Source organism: Chamaea fasciata, unplaced genomic scaffold (genome assembly GCF_029207755.1).
Source record: "Chamaea fasciata isolate MVZ Bird 193981 ecotype frontalis unplaced genomic scaffold, bChaFas1.0.hap1 SCAF_3, whole genome shotgun sequence".
In the NCBI taxonomy this organism is placed as follows: domain Eukaryota; kingdom Metazoa; phylum Chordata; class Aves; order Passeriformes; family Sylviidae; genus Chamaea; species Chamaea fasciata.
In genome coordinates this window covers 68,227,443-68,253,000 of record NW_027094088.1, presented here as the reverse complement: position 1 = coordinate 68,253,000, position 25,558 = coordinate 68,227,443, and the positions used below count along the sequence as shown (strand labels likewise).

The window sequence follows — 25,558 nt, the reverse complement described above, 5'->3', positions numbered from 1 at the left end:
GAGCAGGGAATACGTCCTGTGTGCCTCCAGCCAGGGTGTGGACGTTTCACATGGTAGTGCTGCATTTGAGGTTTCAGGGAGACCGCACAGCCATCCCTCTGGATTTAACTCCAACCATGGAAGTTTAAAAACATCATTATTCACACTTGATTTGTGAAGTGCTGATAGATAGAGGACAATTATAACTAGAATAACGATCCTGGGAATACGGAGGCTCAAGAGTGCCAGAGGGAGGGTTTGCAGTGCACTTGGTGGCAGCCGAGCCTCCTGCAGAGAGGGCTTTTGCTGTGGCTGTTTCGGACATTGAGAATAGAGAGGTGCTTCAAGAGTTTGTTCTCTGACAGAATGCAAACACAGCAACTCTCTCATGTTTTGTTAACTGGTTACTTCGCCTGGCACTATGTATGTGAGTTTTTTTCCCCGATGTACAAGGAGTATTCCAGCAGCATTGGTTTCTGGCCTTCTCAGCCTTTTCTTTCAGTGGTACATTGAAGCTGTTTCTTTGTTATAGTTCATCTGGTAATCAGTATTATTTGTTGAAAACATTTTCTGTGCATCGTACACGATGAGTACATTCATATTAATAGAGGAGTTTTTAAATATTTTAAATGTTATTTCTAATGGTCGAGCTTTTGTTTCTATTATTTTTAACCCTAACTTTTGCAACCATACAAGCTCTGGCTGAAGACCTATTCCTGATATCCAACCTAACCCTCCTCCCCTGACACAACTTCAGGCCATTCCCTCAGGTCCCGGCACTGGTCACCAAAGAGATCAGCGTCTGCTCCTCCTCTTCCTCTCATGAGGAAGTTGCAGACTGCAATGAGGTCCCCTCATTCTCCCCTGGTCCAGGAGCCCTCAGCCGCTCCCGGTGCGACCCCCTCCAGAGCCTTCCCCACGTGGGACGATCGAGCGGAGCCGGGGCAGCGCCCTGGCCCCGCGGCCGTGCCCCGCGCATGCGCCGCGCCCCGCCCGCTCTCCCGGCGGATGTGACGGGACCGGCGGCGCCCGCACATCCTCCCGCACGTGAGGGCAGCGATGGATGCGCTGGACCGCGTCGTGTGAGTGTGCCGGGGGGACCCCGCTCTGGGAAACGTGAGCGGGAGGCGGCCCGGGGCGAGTTGCTGTGGGGGAGCCAGCAGAGAGAAAAGCCTGATGGAAAACGTGCGGGAAAGAGGAAACGGAGCGCTGCCGTCTTTTTAGTGGTGGCCAAACAGCGCTTACTCAGTTGGTAGCTTAAAATAACCGCGATGAGCAGCTGGTGTTGAATTGGTGTGTTTCCGTCCACCTGAGAGAAATCTTTTCATTTCTGAAGTTGCAGTGGTGCCCAGCGACAGCATGGGGAGCAATTGCCATAAACTAAAACACAGCAAGTCCCACCTCAACATGAGCAGGGACTTCTTTACGTGAAGGGTGACAGGGCACTGGAACAGGCTGGCCAGGAGGATCCTGGAATGTCCCTCTCCGGAGACAGTCCAAACCCACCTGGACACATTCCTGTGTCACCTGCTCCAGGTGGCCCTGCCTTGGCAGGGGGGTTGGACTCCGTGATGTCCGTTTCACCCTTCACGATACCTCTGCGTATGTGTGTGGCGGGTATTGTTTGTTTTAAAGGAGAAAATAAAATTAGTGCTTTACTGAGAAGATAATCTAGTGGAGAACTGCAATTCTTAAGCCATGTAGCCACTGATGTGTATAAGGTATTTCATGGCTGGGGTATTTCACCTGGATAGTGCCCAGCGCTGCTCGCTGGTTCTTGACAACAGATGGATGTCCTCTACCTGTGCTGCTTTTTTGTTTTGTTTTGTTTTGTTTTGTTTTTTTTTGTGGGGGGGTGGGGAGGCTGTTGGTGGTCTTTGAGGAACTTTGTTTTCTTCTCATAAGCAAGTTTCTGGCTTGTTGAGGGAGCTTGGTGTGAGGAGAATCCTTCAGCCTGGCAGTAGGCTGGAATTCTAGTATAGCTTAATCTCTAAATTAGCAGAAACTGAGGAGCACAAGACTGTAAAATCACCTCTGCTAATTTGTGGGGGGACAGAGAGGAAGAGGAGTGGCAGTAAAAACACATTCACCTGAGACAGGGCTTTTGGCATTGATTGTAATTCTGAAGGTTGGGACTAGAGTCATTGAAACAAGTTACTTGAACACAGTTTGTTCCAATTCTTGTTTGGCTTCACCTTTTTCTTTAGTGTCAAGTCTTGTTACATATATTAAGCTTTTAACTTTTAATTTGTTTTTACAGAAAGCCTAAAACTAAGAGAGCAAAAAGATTTCTTGAGAAGAGAGAACCCAAGCTAAATGAAAATACAAAAAATGCTATGCTCATTAAAGGAGGAAATGCAAATTTAACAGTGACCGAAGTGCTTAAAGACATTGTAAGTTATTGGACATGGCATGCAACCTTCTTCTCTCTTTCTTACAATTTGTTGTCTGTGCTGCACTATCAGCATTTTCATGCCCTGTACCCCAAATCTCAGTGTGACCAGTACTCCAAAGGTGTCGTTACCTGCTTCTTAATGGAGATTGTTTCTTCCAGCTTCTTCTTTGCCAGAAGTTTTGAGCTTGTTCTCTTATTTTTTCACAATTGTCTAGTATATAAGATGAAGTGTTGCCAAGTTTGTTTGAAAACAAGAGGATTAAGAGGATTGGGTACAGAGCTGGGACTGTATCACACAGCTAAGTCATATCCCAGAATCCTGCAAGCTGACTGTGTGTATTGATAGGGAGCTTTCAGCCTCTCCTAAAACTAAGTTACCAATCTCTTCTCCTAACTCCGTGGCTCAAAATATTACAGCTGTTCCTACACTAGTTTTTCTCTTTGCTTTGTTGTTTTCCTATTCTTTTATGCTTCTTATAATTAAGTTGTTGTTCTCTCCCTGTTTTTCCTTATGCCCCTTAGAAACAGAGGGATTGTGACAGGATTGCATTACATGGCTTTGATTTCAGCTGTTTCTCAGTTAATTTTTTTATTTCTTAGTTTCTACAAATAATTTCTTGTGCAATTAATTTGGGAACAAGATTGTTACCAGCTCAAAGGGTATTACTGTGAGCAGACCTTTTGAGGTACCTTCTTCCAGCCTGCTCTGCATAGTTACTGTTTCACATGATCCTGTACACTATTGGGTTGTAAAAGCAACAGTGCTGTGCATGTTTTAGAGATGATGTGTTAAACTTTGTGTTTTGCAGTATGCTGTGAAGAAGCCTTTTGCTGTACTGTATAAAAGGTAAGTGATTTCACTTTGACACCTTTCAGTCTTCTGACAGCCAGACAGCTTTTGGTAGTTTCAGGGCATGAATAGAGATGCAGGCTAGCATGGGGGCTTGAACAATGACCAGGGTGCAGAAGATCATGATTTTCAATAGACTGGAAACAAGCTATGTGTGATCAGTGCTGGTGCTGAGCCCTGCTCTGTGGCAGGTGGTACAGAGCAGGGTTCAGCTCTAAGTCTTGTTTGAAATGGGAGCCCAGCGTCTGTATGCATGTAGTGCAGAAACAACTGTACTAGCTAAATTTAATGAATGAACAGGCAAGGGCAGTTATTCATAGTGTTACTGGTGGAAGTGTTCTGCAGGTTAGGCTTCAGGAGACAGGAAATGAGGAGAATGGTAATGATGGCACTAAGGCATTCCTGGCAGTAGTAATATAACTTGTGATTTGAACTCAAACTGAGCCTTTACTGCTTTACTTTCTGGTAGAATGTAAAACTTTTTATTATCAGGGAATTAATAAGAAGTGGTTATCTGGGCCTGTTCTATTTTTTTTTTCTTTTTATTTTTTTTTTTTTTCTTTTAACTTGTTTTTTTTCTCCTCCTCTCAGGAAAAATATTACCAGGCCTTTTGAGGACCAAACATCATTGGTAAGTATAAACAATGTTTTCTCTTACAGTTTTGAGCAGGCTATCCTTGTGTGCCAAAGGATGAACCATCAGGAAAGAATAGCCTGTCTGAATAGAGCTTTGGCTGGAACTAAGGGATAAAAAGAGAGAATATTGCTTTTGGAAGAGACAGGCCACTGAAGAGGACCACAAAGATGTTGTGAGGGTATGCAGGGAGAAAATTAAAAGGGCCCAAGCCAAACTAGAACTTAATTTGGTTACTGCCATAAAAGACAATAAAAAATGTTTGTGCAATTACATCACCAACAAAATGAGGGCTAAGGAGAATCTCCATCCTTTACTGGCTGCAGAGGGAAACACAGGGACAAAGGATGAGGTGCAGAGGTAACTTAATGCCTCTTTGCCCCAGTCTAAATTAGCAGCACCAGTTGTTCTCTGGGTACCCTGAGCTGGGAGACAGGGACAGGGAGCAGAGTGAAGCCCCCATAATCCTGGAAGAAATGGCTGGTGACCTGCTACACCACTTTGACAGACACATCTATGAGGCTCCATGGGATCCATTAAGGGTGCTTAGAGAGCTGGTGGAAGAGCTCACCAAGCCTCTTTCCATCATTTAGCAGCAGTCCTGGCTGACTGGCTAGAAGCCTTTTTTTTAAAGGGCAGTTTTGCAATGTAAGTGTTGTTGCAATATATGCAGGGCACATTTGAAGCATTTATTTGAGTTTTTACATCTTTTTAATAAAATATACAGCTATCAGAGAATATAGATATCAACACACAGTGATAGCTGTATGAGCATGTGATGTGAGCATATGACCAGGAGTCCCCTCTGGTCTGTTCTTGGCCTGTCTAGAGTCAGCATTTCTCAGGGATCTGGTGGCAAAACTCCATGCTGAGCTCTGTGATTTGTACATGCAATTAATCCAGCCTCTCCAATGTCTCTCTGACCTCCCAGAGGGGCAGAGCTGCAATGTCCTCTCTTAGCTGCTGCTGTTGCAGGTGGGAGATGAAGCGTCCTGTGCTTCACAGCTGCCAAGTGCAGGTATATGGTTGTGGGAAGCACTGGATAAGCTGTGTGTGTGTACATCATGGAGCCACTGTTGGTACACAAGATGAGGAGATGCCTTGGGAGGCAGAAGTGCATAAAAAGACTTTGGAGCTGGACATCTTTAGAAAGAACTGCTGTAATGTTGGCTCTGGACATTGTACCATAATAGGTTCTCTGATCTATTCCTCCTGCAGAAAATATCTCTGTGATTGTCACCACTGGCTTGGTTTTAGGTAGCATCTTAGTCTTAAATAATGAATTGACATGAAGTTACACAGTAGTAGGACTATTGTGGCAAGTGCAGATGTTGTTAGCCTTGCTGATGAGGGAATTAACTGGTTGTTCAGAAGCTGTCAGGCAAAGCCAATGTGCTGCACAAAGCTTAGCTGGGAACCTACGAGACACTACAACAGCAGCCAGCTTGCCAGTACTTACTCATCAGGCTAGGAGAAAGGAGGTTGAAAGCATCTTGTGTGAAACCAAATAATCAAGAATTACAAGAAAGGGTATGAAAGATAAAATGGCAAGAAAAAAATTGCCTGACTTGTACTTTAAGATGCGATGGTAAATAAAAAAAAAAAAGGAATTATTTGAATCTTGAATCCAGCTGTCAGTTTTAGCAGAAGTGCTGAAAACCACTCATGACATGCTCAAAACTCTTCTGGTAAGTGCAGTTGCTCTGCTCATTAAGCAGCTCCTAAACTCATGTGTTTGTGCCAAATGCCTTTGAAGAATATTTTAAACCCTGTGAACTGCAACTCAAAAGTTTGATTCTTCTCTTCAATTGCAGGAGTTTTTTTCCAAGAAATCAGATTGTTCTCTGTTTCTCTTTGGCTCTCATAACAAGAAGCGACCTAACAACCTGATAATAGGTAATAAGTCTCACTTGGGTTTTTATTGGGATAATAGATGTAGTTTTCAGTGAATATTTAATTAGCTGGATTTTCTTTTTTACTCCCACAGGTCGCATGTTTGACTACCACGTGCTAGACATGATTGAGCTGGGCGTTGAGAAGTTTGTATCCCTAAAAGATATCAAGGTAAGGAATTGCTAATTCAGTATTTCAGCGACACCTACTGGTGGACTTTTTTTTGTTGTTGCAATTTTTTCTGTCCCCTGAAATGAATTAAGTTATTTTAAAAAGTGTTTCCTGCAGTATATGAAGATTGGTAATTTGTGTACTCCAGAATGTTAATTTTATGCTCTTCTTTTTAATTTAATTTGGTTGGTCTATTCTGTTCCTACTGATCACAGGTCACAGCAGTTTTTCTTTCATTGTTGAATGCCTTGCCACCTATTAAATCAGCGATATGTTCCCTAACTGTCTGAATTTTTGTTGTTTTAAAATTCTTATTCCACAGAACAGTAAGTGTCCTGAAGGGACAAAACCTATGTTGATATTTGCTGGTGACATGTTTGATGTGAATGAAGAATACAAAAGACTCAAGAGCCTTCTTATTGGTCAGTATTTTGATTATTTGGGCAGTAGGATTGCATGGATCTGTAGTAATATGAACTGTTGGGAAAAGATAGTTTGTCAATAAATGCTTGCTTATGTTCAGCACAGAAGGAAAAGAAGAATGAGCACTTGTAGGTTTCATGTCACATAAAATTAAAGTTAACTAATTGTGATGACTTTTAAAGGGAGGATAAAAGAATGTCCTAAAAGATTCTGAAGATGAAACTTCGTGATCACCAGAGTTCCTTACTTTGACTGTGGGAAAATGTCATTTTCCAAAATGTCTTGGCCTTATAATTGTACTGGGTCATCACTTTTCTAACCAAATAATGTCTTGAAGTATCTAAATTGAAATCAGTGGATTAAGTTCAGGAAGTGGCATATTTTTGCTTACAGAAAAGTCAAATCAGTCTAAGCCAGCTTCTGCTTTTGTAATGAAAGCATTTTTGTTGGGAATTCCACCAATTCTAACAAGCATGCCATTGCTTAGGATACTTGGAGAGAACAGGTGCAGTAAAAATCAGCTGTAGATAAGTTGTGCCCTAACTTTAAGGCAGGTTTAGAGCTTAGGAAACAAACTGGCATGAAGTTTTTTACTGTCTTAAAGTTGGAGGCTCTGGAAGGTAAAGCACATTGTAGCTTTATAGAAGCTCTGTGTAGACATAGAAGTTATAGGATATTGTATCTCTTCACATCTTCACACTTCAAACATGCTTCTTGCTTGGCAAAACTCGATCTAGTAAGTAGGGTAGAGTGATTTTTCTTTTTAATAGCTTTCCTGAAAGTAGATTACTTTTTTTTTTTTTTTTTTTTTTTTTTTTTTTTTTTTTTTTAAAGTTCTGGTAAAATACTGAACCTGGCCCAATAAGAACAGTCTTGTTCTTTCAGTTCCATTCTTGGGTTTCTAGGCAAATGGGTAAATGATTGCTCTTTAGAAACAGACCCTAAAAATGAGAATTTAAAAATGAGAATTTTTTTCCTTAGTATTATTCCTTAAAGCAAAATGTTTCATCTGCAATGAGAATGAAAGGGAGCAGGAGAGGAGTAAATTTTTGTCCTCTCAGTACAACTGATTGGTTCTTGGGGATGGATGAATGGATGGTAACTGAGCTTATACTTCTCTGAAGACAATTGAATACAAAGCTGAGTTTTACTGCTGTCTGTGTCACTGTAAATGAGAATTTACACAGGAAGCAAGTGCATCTGAAGTGTATCTTGTTCAGGCATCTGCACAGTGATGGGCATCCAGATATGCTCAAGCACCCCATGATCAAACAGCTGAAATGGGAGACATGCATAGTAAGATAGTTGCCAAATAACTGAGTAGTCCTTCCTATTTCTCTTGATGTTTGTCTGTCCTTTCTCCTCTCCTATTTATTAGCCATTAATGACTTGGCAGTCAAATGTACTCCACACCCAATCTTTCTTCTTGAACATCTGCCAAGTACTCTAGGTCCTAATTGTTCTGCTGAGTTCTGTGAAATACTCAGATGCAAAACAACAGACAAAGTTTAGGGAGAGTAAAGGCTTGAAGGTATCACTAACAAATTAAAATTATTTGGGTATTAATCTGACCTGCATCAAAACTGCCCTTAACCAATAAGGAAGAAGTGATTTGTTCAATTTCTGCAAAAGAGGGTACCCTTAAGATGCTATTCTTGCTAAGAAAGATGGAAGAATGTCTTTATAACAACAGCCACAAATATTTTGTTGCTGTACCAGTGTTGTTGGGATCCCAGAGGGAATATCAGACAGCTGACAGCTTCTTGTTGCCAAAGCAGTGTGATGCTGAGGAACAACCAACAAGCCAACTGGCTTTTGTGATATCAGAGGCGCTTATGCATGTTTGGACAATCATCTTACAGCAGCTTCTTGGTAAATTTAAGGGCAAAGGTGAATTATTGTCTTCATGGTAACCAAATGCTACAGTTAAACTGTGAAGTGGAAGAAGCTGTTTAGGAGAAATAAAGGACAGATGTATTTTCTTGGAGACCTGGAAGACAAAGGCATCCCTCTTTTTCTCTTTTGGTTTTCATTGCTCTCCTTTGTGGTAGTGTAGTTTATTTAAATGATGTAAGTCTTGGAATGCATTTAATGAAGTACTAATAATTTTTATGCCTGTATCTGTAAGATGTTTCAGCTCTTACAGCATTGCCCGCTTGTTCTGTTATTGCACATCTATTTTATCCTAAAAATGGCCAGGCCACCATACGTCTTGCTTATAAACTTTCTAAAATGTTGGTCTGCAGATCTCTGCAATTTTGGATTGGCTGCCACCTTGGTCTTCAAACAGCCTATCCTCACACTGACTCTTTTTGAGTCTGAAAAGATTTGAGGTTTTTTTCTGGCCAGGAAAGGGATGGCTGGGAAATGTTTGAACTGCACTACTGCTAACCAAAGCTACATAGAATACAGTATTACCAGCTTTTGGATATGGATTAATACAGAAAGAGTTAAATTCCAAAATCAATTAGGAATTTAATCTGGAAATAGAAAGATCCCAAAAAGCTCTCTGTAGCAAAGAGTAAATTAGACTTCCTGGAAACATGTTTGAGGACAAGGGGGAGAGAGAACTAGGAATGGAAAGAAAGGAGAAAGCAAGTCTCTAGTCCAACCAAAGCAAGAGTTGTAAATTAAGAGTATGTTAAAAAAACTTCAACTCTCTGGGTGTAGTGAAGTGTAAGGTTTCTGCAGCTGTTCAGTGTTGCCAGGAAACAAATTCCTGACCACCTGCATTTATTGGAAGAGATCATCCTGTGGGTAAGAAGATGTATGATGCCACAGGAAAATATGAAAGGGAGGTGTTGCCAATCAAACCACTGTGAGTGTGAGCTTGTGTACCTGCAGAGAACTAATTGAAGGGGAAAAAAATATGCCACAGGCGAACTAAATGTTTTATTTGCAACTTTTCCTCTAACTACAAGTTAGACTCAAAATAAGGGAGTATTTAATGGACCAAGAAAGTTTCCTGGGCTGACTCCATCTGGTATTTGCCAGCCAAACTATGTTTTGGATGTTACTCCAGTGCTGATACTCTTGCAAAAAGGTAGTGAAAGAAAAGACAAGTAGCCAAGGGATCTGAAAACAGGACAGAGCAGAAAAGAGTGATGTGTTTTTGCATCTGTTAGCCGTTCTGTGTTTCAGCATTACCCTGTCATGTTTATTAGCACACCTTGTTCCCTTGGTCAAGGCCACATTCTTTCTCCACCCTCTGCGTATGTTGGACAGATTGCTGTGCTCATTGCAGGCTTTATGACTGCACAGTACATTTTCATAGCCTGATATAAAAACCTTACTAGAGGCAGCTCATTTTGGTTTTCAGTATTCTCTTTGCAAACTGGTAAGTATTTGAAGTGTCTTGTTTTCATAGATGTGTTGCTTATTAATAGAGAAAACATTAGACATAATGACAAATACTGCTTTACCTAGAGGACAGAAGTGCCTTGTTGTGAGGGAGATATGAAAGAAATTATAAATCTAAACTTTTTCCCAAAGTCAGAGAGAGAAAATGTAGGTAAGAGTAGAAAAGGTGCAGTTTTGATCTGCTGTGTACTGGCTTTGATCCCTCTTTCTAGTGTTCCAAATCTGGCTATGATTAATATTTAAGTATTAGATTTGAATGATGTCTTTAAACAGATACTTGAGGAAATGGCTTCTCTGTACTGATCTGTGGTTTTCTGAGCATTGACTGGCTTAAACACCAAATAAGATAATTTTCCCCCCAATTTTAGAGATGAATGTTTAAAAGAATAGACAATGCAATTACTTGCATTAGCTCAATAATGCTAAGTTACTGCTCTGAAAGTGTATTTGCTCTTTTCCATGCACTTACTTAGAGGAAGTGTATATGTATAGGTAGCATGTATATTGCTACCAAATTGTCTCTGGAAAGGCACTGTGTTCCTGTCAGGGTATCCACACACTAACACATGCAATGTTAAGTTTCTGTCCTGTGTATTGGCCAGGCTGCAGTTTTATGTAGTGGCTATTTTGTGAGATTCCTATTTCACAATGGGCCCACATCACAGCACCAATTTGTTACAGGCATCTGTTGGTTTTATTTTCAGCCAAGAAACCTGGCATTTATTCCTTTTAAATACTCTCTCAGATTTCTTCAGAGGTCCCACTGTGCCCAGCATTCGTCTGGCAGGTTTAGAGTACGTTCTGCATTTCACAGCTGTGGATGGGAAAATTTACATGAGAAGCTACAAGTGAGTATGTGTTTTATCTGTTTGTCTGGGGTTTGGTACACTTGTCAACTTTAATCTGCAGTTGTGAAATTGAACTGGCTTGAGCTGCATTTAGAACATGCAATGTATAGGGGTGCTCCAGTGTAATCTGTACAGCAGAAGGAAAGCACTTGAGCCCTAGGTCTGCTGCCTCCTTCCTTGTCAAGCTCCTCCTGGCTCAGAGGATTGCTCTTCCATATGGCTCAATTAGTAAGGTGGTGTGAATTAACTTAGTGAATTCTGGGTACTGTCTTAGACTTGATGGACTTAGTCTGTTCTCAGGCTGACTTCTGTGACTCTCCTCACTCCCTGTTTGCCAGGGAACAAGAGGGGATAAACTGCAGAGATGCACAAGGAAAACCAGGAAAAGGCAGGACAATGCAACTTTCTTGTTGCATTGGTGTTCACCCTCACAGTCACTCCCTGCCTTAGGCGGTTGTGAACATTCATAGCTTGTTCCATGTGATTTTGATTTCTCTTAATACAAAATCATTTCAGTCAGCCTCCCCCACCAAAACCCTTTCTCAGATACGTGCACAGGTTATTTTGCTGTAAATTATAGTGAATGTTTTTCATGTCTAATAATACCCAGGGTGCTGTTTTGAATTTGAAAAGTGATACAGCTTTCAGGGTACTGGGGCTGAGTTTTAAAAGTGATACTAATTATATTGGTCTCATGAAAAAATAAAATAATTTACATTAGCCAGGTCATATCTTGGATGTGTTAAGATGGTAACGGGACTGCTTTATTATAAATTGTTATTGATGGATGCCTCTCCCAATGATGGAGTTAGTGGTAGCTGTTGATTTAATAGTATTTCGAACTGCAGGATTGAACCTGTTGTTAAGAAAGATGGATAAATCTCTGGCACAGGGGACAATGTTGATTTTGGTTGTTTTTTTCCTCCTAGAGTGCTTCTGAAGAAATCAGGCTGTAAAATACCCAGAATTGAACTGGAAGAGATGGGACCTTCATTAGATCTGGTTATGAGGAGGACACATTTAGCCTCAGATGACCTTTTTAAGCTGTCTTTGAAACAGCCAAAAGGTCTGAAGGTACGTACCGTGGAAAGGGCATTGCTTTCAGATCTCTCCGTGAAGAAGAGCAAAGGCTGAAGTGTTACTTATTGTGTATTTGACCAGAGCTTACTTTCATCGAGGCCAACTGACATTTCTGGGGCCACAGCATTTCTGTGGTGCTCAGCTGGCATCCAGACTCTCCTCTGGAAGCACACAGAACACACAACACAGATCTTAGTCTCTAAACTCCAACCAATGTATGAGGCCTTGCTTTTGGGCACTTGATTCTCACCAGAACTCCTGGGACTGCACTCAGAAATATTAACATTGTTCTTCCCTTGCAGCCTAAGAAGAAAAAGAATATCTCCCATGATGCGTTGGGTACAACTTATGGTCAAATCCACATGCAGAAGCAAGATCTTAGTAAACTGCTGACACGGAAAATGAAAGGCTTAAGAAAGAGGCCAGCAGAGAAGTCAACTGAAGATGGTGGGGCTACTTCCAAAAAGTCAAAGTCAGCTGAAGATGGTGGGGCTACTCCCAAAAAGTCAAAGTCAGCTGAAGATGGTGGGGCCACTCCCAAAAAGTCAAAGTCAGCTTGACAGCCTGGGACAACTTTGAAAACCCTTTGTACTTTCAAATTTAGAATATATGTTGTAATATAAATTGTCAGACATAAAAGATTTAGCTGCTGTTAGCTTTAGTTTTGTAACAAAAAATCTTTTTAATAATTTGTCATTTTAAAGGGAACATTGGGGTATTAAATAAGCTTTAACATGGAGCTTATTTAAAATAAATAAATATATATATATATATAACTTTCTTAGTTGTCTGAAGCTGAGTGTTTGTTTCTTTGTATTAGCAATATATGGGAGTCAAACAGGCGACTCATTTCCTGGACAGTTTCACAGAGTGGATTGGAAGGGACTTTGAAGATCATCTGGTTCCAACCCCCTTGCCATGAGGAGGGACATCTTCTACTAGACCAGGCTGCTCAAGGCCCCATCCAACCTGGTTTTGAACACTTCCAGGGATAGGGCATCCCCAGCTTCTCTGGAAAACCTGTTCCAGTGCCTCACCACCCACACACACAAGATTTTCTTCCTAATATCCCCCATGCTTTGTGCTTTTAGCATAAAGGCATTTAATTTGTGTCTTCAATGAAGCAACTTGCTGGTGGGAGAGGCTTAAATTCCTCTGTGCTGCCCTTCAGGTGGTCTCCTATTGACCTGTAATCCCTCTCCAGGCTTTGGGCATCTCTTGCTGGCATCAAACTGGTCAGAGTGGGATGGATTGAGGTTCCCTTCCCCCAGAAACTTTAGTTGTATTGCTGTTCTGTTGGGAGTCCTTGATCAGTCAGTTCTTACGTATTCTGTGCAGGACCAGAGCAATGAATCTGCATAATATGCACAACTTCTCTGTTCATTTATTGTTTTGTATTTCAGATTTTACTCAACTGCAACACTCAATAAAGTTTTTAAACCATTTTCTAAAGTGTGAGCTCAATACATGCATGATGGCCAGGCTTTGCTTCTGACTATTGCACCAGGCCCTGCTTTGCACTGGCAGAAGTAGGAGTGCTTAAGGTGTTTTTATACTGTGTTCATCACCATGGTAGCAAAGTACCTGATATTTGCTTTAGGTATAAATGGAACCTTTACAGGTTGAATTTCAATCTTTGCTGTTTGATTTGTACCCAGAATGGAAGTATGTGAAGCAACCACTAAAGGTCCATTTTTTCAGATATTTTTTCTTCTTACCCTGCTTTCCTCCCAAGTTTGTGCTCATGAGTTAGTGCAGGCTCAGCTATAAGGGGGTGAGAGTTTAAGAGTTCAGTGAGACTTTGGTGTGGCGTTCTGTTTTGGAACACATTGACAAACCTAGGTTTTTTAATTTTGCTTGTCTCTTTGGAAGATGTTTCTCTGCCCTTGAAGCATAATTGTTATGGAAGTATACACGTTATCAACATAAAGGTCAAACACAGTAAGCTTGGTCGTCCTGCTTATGTTTTAAATACTTTTCTTGCTAGTTTTCTAATCAGCTGAAGTGTCACATCAGAAATAGGTGGTTTGTTATTTTCAATTGTCTTCTGCATCCTGGATGGAAGTAGTTGGGCAGTTTTGCTTTCCTTATGGGAGGGCTGAGCTGTAGCTGTGCAAATGCCACCCACAACATTCTCACAGTGCTCATTTGATAAAATTTGCAGTGTGAAAAAGGAAGCTCTTTAAAAGTTTGGATTCATTTTGGGGGCACAAGCATCATCTATGTATTTGCATGGCTCTCTCCAAACCCTTTTCTCTGATCTATAACCATGTGTTTGAGAAATTGATGATTCCATAAACTTCTTCAGATTTGCATTTCCCATTGTATCTTTCTGAAGTACAAATCACTAGGCTTTTGTCTGAAAGCTGCAGAAGAACCATACTAGCAGGTAATGCTCTCTTTTACAAGGTTTGAGTGGTAAAAGTAAGAGCAAAATACTATAAATTCATAAAAGCATGCCCATAGTTTAAAAGACTGTAATTTCCCAGATTTTCCTAAATTGGAAGTTAATTTTGATGCTCAATTTGGGTTTTAGAACTTGACTTCTTAGGAGTAATGTAGACCATCTAAAATCCTGTTGCCTCTTTATGTAAAAAGTGAAACATTTGTTCAGTAGGAGCCCTCAGAGAGAAGCTGTTGCATCCTGGTGTGGGGTTTTTCTAAAGCTGCTGCTGCTGGTTTGCTCCTTAAATGAAGGGGAGTTTTGGACAGGTTAGGGCTACTACACCTTCCAGCACCCAAGAGTGGTTACTTAAAGATTCAGGAGTTGAGACGTCCTTGAGCATGGGAAATCAGTCAGTAGAGAGAACGCAGGTGTATTTATTCACCCTTTGCAAGTGGATTTTGAAGTGCCTGATGTCCCTCACCTGTGGCTGTTTGTGTGAATACCCTGCTTGTGTGAATACCCTTTTTATATATAGCTTTTTGTACGGGCAAAATACAGCTATGTGGTGGACAAAATGCATTAGATATGTGAGGTAAGGAGAAATTCTTCTGGATATAGTGTAAGGATATTTAGGTTCTGCTTTTTCATGCTAATCCCTTTCAGGTTATGTTGTTAGCAAGGAATAAAACTTACTGTATTTCTGATAAATACTCTGTAGTACTCAAAGTAGTGCCATTTTGGTGTAAATTCTTGAGTGTGAAGTGGAAATGCTCTCTTCTTTTTCACAGCAAAAATGAACTGCTCTGATCTCTGTACGACAAGATAGGACGAAGCCAAGTTAACAAATGAGATCACCTTGTGCCCTTTGGAGAAGTTTCAGCCTTGCTGTGTAGCACTGATAAAGCCACAAGGCTGGTGTGATTCCAGGGGTACAGCAGGTACAACCACACACTGCTCTGTAGGCAATGGCTGCATTCCCAGTATCTGATTTAACTCAAGGTGAATGGTGATAGGAGGGCTAATGATAACCTTTCTAGTGGAATGCTCTTATTTCCCCGAGTCTCTCAAAGTGTAGGGAAATTTGTAGCTGTGTGCATGAGGAACAGAATGTGCAGTACTCAAAGGGCAGCTGATGAAAGGGGCTTGCTCTACCTCAATTGCTCCTTGCTTCTAGAGTTCACCAGGCTCTGAAAACACATAAACATGGCCTCAGGGGTTGCCTGGCATAGGCAAGGCATAACTGGCATGTTCATCCCTTTCCTCTGGCTTTCATCTTCCCACCTCCCAACACACACGAGTTAGCTTTATTTATGGGTTGAGCCTAGTAATTGCTTTGGCTTGAAAAAAATACTTGTGGGCAAAGCATAGCTCCTGAGGCTGTGCCTGTGTAGGAAAACAGAGAAGTTGCAAATAGGCAATCAAGCCCACACTCTCTTTAGTCTAGCTGGCAGGAGGGCAAGGGCAAGGAGGGTACAGTTTGTGCCTTCTGTGCCTTCTATGCTGATGTTGCCCAGCTGCGCTGCTGGTGGCTTTGCTCCTACTGTTGACCAGGCTCCTGTTACTATAGATAACTGATGATACACATAATACACACCTTACCTGCAGTTTAAGTCTTCGTGGCTCTTTTTAGACTTGGTGGAACTATAAAAAGTAGGAAGAGAGGTAGACACTGAGTGCTGAAACCTAGCTGAAACCACTTAAACCTTGGGATTCCCACATTTTTGGGTATCTGTCCTGGGTGCCCGTAATCACAGCCTTAGCTCTGTGCTAGTCTAATGTGACAGACTGAGCACTGAGAGCAATGAGTGGTGTGTGTTTGAAAAGAGCATATGAACTCTCTTCTCCTTCCTGGATTTGGTAGGTTTGAGTTTATCTTTACAGTTCCTTAGCAACCTTATTTGTTTTCAGTAAGTGCTTTCTGGGTTTGATTGTGAGGGTTTCCCTCCACCACTGGCTTGGTTGGAGCTGGGGAGGGTTAGAAAAGAGCATGAAAAGAAGACGTGGCAGACACAACAGGTATCACACTGACTGCTGCATCCTTCAGCCAGGGGAAAAAAGGCTTATTCAGATGCTGTCGAATATGAGGGAGCAGGGGAGCAAGGTAAGGAGACTAGAGCAGAACTCTGTTAGAAACCTTTTCATTATTAAAGAGAGGAAAGTGGAAAATGTTAGTTGTTCATAATATATATAACACAGCCATACATAATACATGTTAACATGTGTATTATACATGGTGCAGAGAGTTCTCCCCTGTCCCCCAGTGCAATTTATCTCCTCCCTTTGAACTTTGCTAAAGTGCCTCTAGCAGTACTGACACATCCCGGATGCAATCCAAAACCAGCTGAGAAATAGGTCAGTTGCATCAGAAGTCAGGTTTCCTACAAAGGCATAAGGAAAAGAGACATGAGGCTTCTGAATGTGAAGTCCCTGTAGGATTGCCTTTCTAAATGGATGAATGTTGCAAGTTAGCAATATGACTAGCACTATATAGGAAGAACAATGTTGCTGTCACACATTTATACAGAACATAGTGAAAAATTTGTAGGCAATCTGGGATTAAAATTTGTCCTAAATAATATGGGCATCATCTACTCAGAGCAATCAGTGAACACAGCAGATGCTCTCTGATCAAGAAATTTCTAAGGCATCTCTTCTTCATTTCTTGTTTTGTTTGACTTGTGGTGATATTCTGTATACTTCATACTTCCCCCCCCACCCCACCCCCGCCCTCCATCACCCTGCTTCTCTAAGATAAGCACAAAGTAATTCAGGGGAAGTAGACATGAAGTTTTTAGTAGAATTTAACAGGGAGTATGCATGGTTAATGACAAAATCTCATTTTCTTCCAACTTTCCCCATTGATAATCCCATAATTCTTTCTGTGATGCAACACAACACCTATGGAATCTGGATTTCTCACTTCATCCATGATCCTGAAGTATGCCCATATGGGTCCTCTCTTCTGTTTTGATTGCTGCCATTTGTTCCTCTTGACTCCTTTCACCCTCACAGCCTCCAAAACAAACATGACAGAGCTGCAGTGCCCTTATTCCACTGTTTGCCCAGACCATCTCTTTGTGCTGGCAAGAAGTTGAGTTTCTTGTCTTGTATTGTTTATGCACAATAAACTGTATTTTTCACATATACAATGCTGCAATGCAAAGTAAGGTGAACTTCAGAATCCAAGTTTCTCTGCCTGTTTCCCAACATTTAGATGTATTCCCTGGAAAAGGCAGTGCTCAGCAGGCATGCAGTGAAAGGCTGTCACTTAAGGCAGAGCTCTGTGATCAATTCTAAGGCTGCTTTAGGTACTGGTGTTATTTCTCCCCCTTTTTCAATCTGCAAAATTAAACCACTGATCTCTGCTGCTGGCCTTTAGGTGGGAGAATTACTGATGCTGCTGTATGCCCTGGAATTATTGCTGCAGCAACTGTGTTAGTTGTAGATAGGCACGCTGGGACCCAAGATCGTCTGTTGCCAAAAGATAGTTTAAAACCCTTTTCACTCTCCACTTGTTTTTCAGATGAAGGCATGTTCCTTGAACTAGGTCAGGCTGCCGGGTTTTCCTAATCCAAAGAAGTCCACGAGTAGTTGCATCTTTTCATCTTTGATCGCAATTTGTTAATGTTTCTCTCCAGTGGCAACTGAGCTCCTTGGTCTAGAAATTGCTCTCTCCTCTGGAGGAAGGTGAGGAGGGACTGCAGAAGTGAGGAGGAAAAAGATTCAGGCAAAATGTCTCCTCTCTCTCCTGGCGTGTCATGTTTGTGTGTGTGACAAAAACAATGCAACAAAGAAATGTGAGATACTGGGCAGTATAAATTCACCCCAAACATCTCTAAGCAAAGTTCTCATGAGCCTCTCACGTAGTTGCTGTGAGTCACTGCCAAAGATGGGCAGTCACAGCTGCTGTATCAGGGAGCCTGTCTTGGGACAGATTGCTGCAGAAAGTGTGATGTAGAACTTGTACTCAGTTCCCATTGCTGCCATTTAATTTTTTTTTTCAGTTGAAAATAGATTATTATGAAGAATTTATGAGGATCTCCAAAGGGCACATGCAACATGCCAATAAACAGTAATGAGCTTTTAATTCATAAGAGGCAATAGACTTCAGCTCCTGTTGGCTTATTTTGCACACAGGAATAAATCCTTGCTCAACAGGGTTATTTGAAAGAAATGTTTGTCAGGGTTTATATGATATGTTGTGAAAAGAAATTTGTAGATGCTTTACTTCTTTTTTTTTGTTTCTTTTTTTCCTTTCTTCTGTGAACACACTTGAAATACCTAAGGGCTTCTAGGATATTGGAGGGAAAATAGTGGTACAACTCAAAAGTGTTCTGTAGTTGATAAGTGAGGGGTTTCTCTTTGTGTTTCAGATGCTCACCTCTTGTGAGCTGTGCAGAAAGGCTCTCTTGATGAAAGATTCAGAGACCTGGTAACTGCTGGGCACTTCTCTCTTTCCTTCCAGAGACAGAGGATACCCACCCTTCCTGCCATTAGCCTTCTCCAGTTTCTCAGAGGCAGTAGGTCATACATAATAATATTTCTTTAAAAAACCAAACAAACCCACAAACCAAATACTTTATAGATAACACCATGTGGGGAGTGCAGCAGCATGCTGACATAAGGAGTTAGGAAAGGAAAGGTGCAGCTGTTTCTGGGACTGGCAATCAAGTCAGAGAATTGAATTCACTTGAAATGGCAGGCAGGGGAGAGGGAGGAGGCTGTGCTTTGCTTGGAAGCCTGGATCAGCTCCCTGATCTGGCTCACAACACAACTGGGTGTGCACTGCTGCACTGAGGAGGCAGCAAAAGGCTGGGAGTGGGATGGGAGATGTAAGGGAACTCCTGCCACTTGAGTTGCTGCTTACAGCAGTAAGACAGTGCCCAAGTTTGAGAATTACTACAGTTCTGAGTTTGCTGTCAAGGAAATGAATGGGTTTTGAGACATACATTTGCCAGTAAGCTTCATAACAGCTTTCCCCCTGACACTCTCTTTTAACACCATTTTGCAGATGTGGTAGCAAAGGTTAACCAAACAGATTTGCTTTGGGAGCAAAGATAAAACGTGGAAGTCGTGAATTCCTTGTTGGTGTGTTCTCTGTTGGTGGTTTCCATGTACCTTCCTGTGGCTGAAGCCTTTGCTGTCTGTGCTGTGGTGGAGCTGGCACAGCTGTCAGCGTCATTTGGTCAGGCAGAAGTTGACTTAGTGGAACCACTGATGATTTTTCATTTTCTTTGCAAAGGAAACCTCTCAGAAATGCTGATCTTTTTCAACCAACACCAGTTAATAAGAAAGATGCTAGATCATCTCTGTGCCATTTTCAGCAAAACATGAAGAAATCAGTCCAGATTGGTTTTAAGGTGGCCATCAAAATAATATTCAGGAAACTTCTCCTGCTGATCAGGAGTAACCTCCTGACAAAACTCCCTATGTGGCTTCTGGTTTAATTGGAAGGACTTTCTCCACTATGAAGATTCACATACATCTTTTTCCTCTGATGAGCCATGCCATGAACAAGACTTTTTAAGTTGCATTAAGTGATTTTGTTTATTGGACTTGAATAAAAGACTAAGTTGGGCTTGTTTTATCTGAGCCTGATTAGAAATACTTCATGTACATTTTGCTTGGAAAGCTAATGCTACATCTTAGCATGAGACTCAAATTTTTGAAGGCAGTTAGTTATTTTCTCTAACTATGAAAAATACTTTACATTTATTTTAGATTTAATTATATCTGTGTTACTGTTTTCAGGATGAAATATCTGTTTAGGTTCTTAGTTACTTTTCTTTCAATTCCTGGAAGGAAATCTATTCTGTGGCCTATGTGGTTAAGTGACTGAAAGGTTTAAGCGTGTGTAGACAAAGCTGTCCATGTTAAGGAAAAAGTATAGTTAAAGGAATATTATGGAAAAGTGAAAGGTGGAATTATTTTTCAGCATGTAAGCTGCATAGGACAAAATAAACCTACCCTACAGGTCATCTCATGCATGACATTCTGTCAAAGGCTATTCTTGTTCCTTTAGGGACTCATGCTTGTGGCAGATTTATACCACCTGACTGGTATGCCTGGAGAAAAAGATGTATTAAATGCTAGCAGAGAAGAAGGAAAAAGCTTGTCAAAACTTGTGGTTTATGGAAACGGTGCCAACATTTGGTCAGAGCCAGCTTTACTAGGGTTGTAATCAATTCTGAGAGCTGAGTTTACAGAGAAGTTTTGCTGCTCTATTAAAATGTAGAACAGGATGAACTTTTCAACCTTGTAGGTAAAGAGCTAGTTTCCATGGGCCCAACTCTGCCAGCAAAACAAACGAGCATTAAGAAAGAACAGCCAAATTATTAAGACGAGGCAATAGCAGAAGTGTTTTCTCACAATAAAAGCCAGATGACTGAAATAAAAAACTATCTGGTCTTCTGTGTACCTTCTAGGACACTGAACAAGACACTTGACTTGGAGACTTGCTCAGGGACTGAACATGGCTTTCCTGAATGATGGTAGCTTCTACTTATAAAACAAGCAAGCTTTAATGCCTTGTCCTTGAAGCTGTCCTGTTTACTTGCAACCATGCATTGCAGAAGAGTGTTGAACACAGTCTGTCCTGGAGAACTCTACTCCTTGTTTTCCCCACGTTGAGGGAAAGCCTTAATGAGAACAGGCATTCTTCTTTGGGAATGCTACTCCTCCTTTGTGTTTTGTACATGCCAAGAAGTACTGGTGTGATTAAGGTGGTTTATTGTTTTACATCGATAGTTTGGGTGTGGGATATATCCAGTTTCCATGGGCCAGAAAATCCCAGTGAGCTCACTGCTACTCTCACTTCCTGCTGAGGGAGAAATCTTAATGGGATCACTAAGGTTTAGCAGTTGTGTGAATAAAGATATCTCCAAGATGAATGTTGACAGGAACCTTCCTTTTCCAAACAAACACACTGGTGTTACAGAGTCAGTCTATGAGAAAAATAAGCTGTTAGAGAAATGGAATTTCTCAAAATCACAATATTTGCAAACTTTGTGTTGTTCCAAGTCAGAATAAAAAGTCCAAACTTCCCATTGTACAAAACTCTGGGGAAAGGAGAAAGTTGATTTGTCACCATTGAAACATTCATACTTTTATATTTGGCATAACATTGCCAATAATACAATAATAGCAGTCTTACTGCTTTGTAAGCTGAAGAAAAAGGAATTCAGTTTAGTAAAAGCACAATGCTTTACTTTGACATTATTGCTTCTACACATTTTGAATTTCCATACGTCACAAGACAAAAAAAACCCTACACTCAGGAGGACCGTACAACTGCACTCAAACTGCACTGTATCAAGAGTTCTTTTCATCTGAAGGGACATGATTTAGACACTTCCTTTCCCAAAGGTAAGACTTACCTCTTAGATGCTGGATGGGTTGTCCCTGTGATTTCCTCAAATATGAGAAAATTCACTGCAGTGTCTGTGGTAGTATGGAAATGCATTTGTGCTTCACCCTGGAAGTTTAAAATGAGCACTAAGTCTCCACTAAGTTCCTGGTACTTTGGGAAAGAGTATGAGAACAGGGAGAAACTCAATGGAGCCTTATTTCAATACTTCTGTTATTTCCTAGTATAGAGAAATCCACAGGTGGAAAAGTTCCTGAGCTGTAAGTAATCTTTTTATTGTGTTTTATTGTGGTTTTTTTTGTTTGTTTTTTTTTTTTGGGGGGGGGGGGTTTGGGGGGATTTTTTGGGGTTTTTTTGGTTGGGTTTTTTTTTTTTTTTTTGGTTACTGCATCTTTCTTTTACTACTCTTCTTACTATTTGGTTAAGTATGCAATTTTGGCATCGTAAATACTCTGTATTGGTTAGTTTAATAATTTAGTTTTGTTGAGTGGTAGAGGAATTACTAGGTTAAACCTGAGGTCTGATCATATTCTCAGATCTCCCTTAGGTCTTTTATTTGGGTGTTATCAGATAAACATTTCCCTTCACCTGTTTCATGCCTATCATGACTTTACAGGCCTCAGTTTCCTTACTGATTTCTTTCCCAAGCTGACTGTCTTGGTCATTTAAAATGTTTTTCACACAAACTGTAGAACAGGACAAATATTGCCTATTTGTCCTCTTTGTACTCTTCCTAGTTCTGTTATGTTCTTTCTGAGAAGAGAATTCTGTGTGATATCAAAGCTATTTTTAAATGACTAAATCTGGCTTGTGCAACACTTTCTTTTTTTATTTTCTCCTCTTTGGTTATTGTTCAGATGGAGGCTGAATATTTATGTGCAGTACTCTCTTGGCGATGCCAATGCCAGCAGATGAAAGAGCTACAGAAACAGGAAGACCCTTCCAAGAAAGCCTGAGCTGGGACATTTGCTCAGCTCCAGACTTGTAAATGCCTTTGCTCAGGGACATGACTTAGTGGTGCAGAGGACAGTAAAATTTTTACAGTTGCACTCAATGATCTCAAAGGTCTTTTCTAACCTCAGTAATCCTGTGATTCTGTGTGCCACTTAGACACGGTTTAGGGAGCTATTGCTAAGTTCTTTCAAAACCTGTAGTTTGATAACCTGTTACAATGAAGGGAGATTGATGTTGTAAAGATGACAGGCGCCTGCAAAGATATCCATAAGACTATTGGGAAGGTGCATTTTAATGCCACGCAAATTAAATACATTGTTGTTACATACAAATGATGAACAAAACCGACATCATTTAAAAAAAAAAAAAGGGAGTGAGACCTTGCAATTGTTGTAGAAAGGGAAAAAGTCATTCTGATACTCATAGTCAAAAAGGAAATCAGATGTTAAGAATTAGTATGGGGAAATAAGAATGAGTACAAGAAAGATGAATAGAGTATAAAAATTTGCTGCTGTGTAAATCCAAAGTGTGCCCATATTCTCTGCCTGCTGTGTGCAGTTCAGCTCTCCCTGTCCTCCACCATGAAAAGGGCTATAATAGAACTAGTTCAGAGAAAGCCAAAGCTGATCTTAAGATATGAAATGGCTTCTACCGGAAGAATAAAGACGTCTTCTGCTTAGAAAGGACATAACTGAAAATAAATATTGCAAAAATACAGGAGTTCATGGATCACATGGAGACCACAGAATCATTTAGGCTGGAAAACACCTCAAGGAGCATCGAGTCCAACCATTTATTAACCCAGCACTGCCACATCTAACATTAAACCATGTCCCAAGTGCCACATCCACTCATCTTTTAAATACCTCCAGGGATGGTGATTCAACCACTTCCCTGGGCAACCTGTTCCAATGCTGGACAACCCTTCTTGTGAAGAAATTCTTCATAATACCCCATCTGAACCTCCCCTGGCACAATTTGAGGCCATTTTTCTTGTCCCTGTTGTTATTTTATGGGAAAAGACAGTTTATTTGGGACTATGCAATGAAGAAAATAGGAGGCACGTAAAAGGATGCAATTTTTTAACACAGGCACTTAAGTTATGGAGCTCCTGCTAGAAGATATGAGTAATAGAAAGAACTCAATTTATCATAATTCCATTAAGGCTGGGGAATGCTAAGAGGAAGTTACTACTTTACTTCTTTACAAACCAGTTGTGCAGTGGAATGATCTGTGCTTTCATGAAGAGTTAGGGGAAAAGGAGGCGGACTTGGTAGAACAGAAAATTTAAGGAAGGATGGGAAAGAAGATGAAAAGTGTGAGGGATTCTGGATTCAAAAATGAGGAGAAATGTTTTGACTCTGAGAGCTGGGGAGGAGGTGGTTTGTGAGAGGAGTTTGGACATAAACTTGCAGGAGGGCTTGGGACATAAGAAGTCGCAGCTATGAAAAAGAAGATAAGAGAGTCAGGAGATGACTGTGTTGTGCTATACGAGATTTTGCTTGAGAATGGGCAGGGATTACTGTGTTGCCTCCCTGCTGCCTCTAAGCAGCTCTTATCTGGAAACACAAATTTGCAGAGACTTGGCCTTCGCCTCCCAGCAATGTCACCCCTACATTCTCTCTTTGTCACTCAAAAGTATAAAAATTAAAGTGTAAATTCCAGATGAAAACGAAACTATTTTACCATCTATTTTAAAATCAAGACTTCAGCATCATGGATCCCCCAAACTCATCTCTTCCTCTACAGTTTTTCCCCTCCTTTTCCAGTGTGGGCTGGAGAAATATGCACGTACTTCAGTCCCGCTGGCAGGCTCAGCCGACAGTGGCACCGTCTCCTTTGCACAAATCCATTTCCAAATTTAGTCAGGGAGACGTAGTAATAAATTGCGGACAAGCCCATTCCCGGCTTGGCCAGCAGATGGCAATTCCTGCTTTGTAAGATATCCTTAGGCGGCCTTTAAGGCGTACAGAAAGAGGAGTTTGCAGCAGCTGAGTCTCCGTAACAGTACATTGAGCATAAAAACACCTCTGGAAATTGTGTTCAGGTTTCCTGTCAGCTGCTACCAAATCAGATACCAGAGCTACTCAGTGTGTGAGATCAGTCTTGTCACACATTAAGGAGAAAAGAACTTAACACTGTTCTGTTCACTCAGCAGTTAACGCTATTTCGCTGTTCTAACAAGCAGCACTGGAAGTTTTGGTCCCGTTTTAATGCTATTGCAGAATCAACATTGCTTTGGGGATGTTTTCTGTCACATCAAATGTTCCTGGCATGCATTGACATGGAAAGTTGAAATTAAAGCTAATACAAGAGGGTGTTTCCTGCTGTTACAAATCTATGGGAAATGACCTGTTTCATTTTAGAAGGAAAATTTTAAAAAAGCAGAGCATGTAGGTGTAGATAATATATGTATTAAATGACAGACTTCTGGAGGAGGTTAGCAGAGAAGATTGCTGCAGACAAATCAATGTAAACTGGAGTAAAGTTCTTTGCTGTAAAAGGGAAAAGTTTCAGGAATGATGTAAAAAGGCAGCAAGACAGAACAATGATTAATGGACAAATACATTGATATTTTCCTTTTCCTTGCCTGAATTTCTGTGTAATTTTCATACTGAAATGACTCAGTAGGGCTAACTACAATTGTTATTTAGGGAATGTTGTAGTTTTATGCCTCAGGATTGGTAACTCCCAATGTAGGGAGGAGGAAGGGTTAAGAAGGGGGTCCAAGCTGACATTACAGAAATGACTGGGCCAGAAGGGGGTACAGAAGTTCTCAGTAAGTGTGGGGGGAAAAATTCCTTAAATAATTTCTGATGACCCTTTTGCCTGGAGAAGCACAAATAGGATATGAAGCAAGATTTATCTAGCTTTATGCGGCTCAAAGTTTAGTTGTCCTGATGTGAGACTGAGGGCTGAAGGGAGAAAAAAAGGAAAAATATTGAAAGGAGTACAAGGGGTCCTGCCAAGAAGCCAGGTTTACTTTTAAACCCTCAATATTTGAAACTGATTGAAATACTGTGTTTTACTTTCCAGTTGTACTGACACCATCAAAATATAATGAGTGAATTCATTCCTAGACTGAGAGTGTGAGTAACAGTTTTTAACTCAAGGTCCTCTCCCAAGCCACTGTACACAGACCAGAAGTGCGCAAAGTCTGCCCTTGTGTTTCTGTCATTAGCGGGCTGTGCTCTGTGACGCCCTGAGTCACAAGCCTTC

The 25,558-nt window shown here is 40.9% G+C and overlaps 1 protein-coding gene across 2 annotated transcripts; it reads left to right on the top strand.

Annotated features, from left to right (window-relative positions):
* Positions 1-974: 974 nt before the first annotated feature.
* Positions 975-13,078, top strand: RPF2 (ribosome production factor 2 homolog). 2 transcript variants are annotated; one of them, XM_066179409.1, is made up of 10 exons: positions 975-1,061; positions 2,240-2,372; positions 3,184-3,221; positions 3,816-3,855; positions 5,673-5,754; positions 5,846-5,922; positions 6,245-6,344; positions 10,451-10,553; positions 11,483-11,627; positions 11,936-13,078. In XM_066179409.1, the coding sequence occupies exons 1-10, from the start codon at positions 1,039-1,041 to the stop codon at positions 12,191-12,193; spliced, it is 999 nt and encodes a 332-aa protein (XP_066035506.1). In that variant the 5' UTR covers positions 975-1,038; the 3' UTR covers positions 12,194-13,078. The 2 variants fall into 2 exon arrangements, with proteins under 2 accessions (XP_066035506.1, XP_066035507.1); XM_066179410.1 differs by lacking the exon at positions 975-1,061 and adding an exon at positions 1,071-1,272.
* Positions 13,079-25,558: the final 12,480 nt, after the last annotated feature.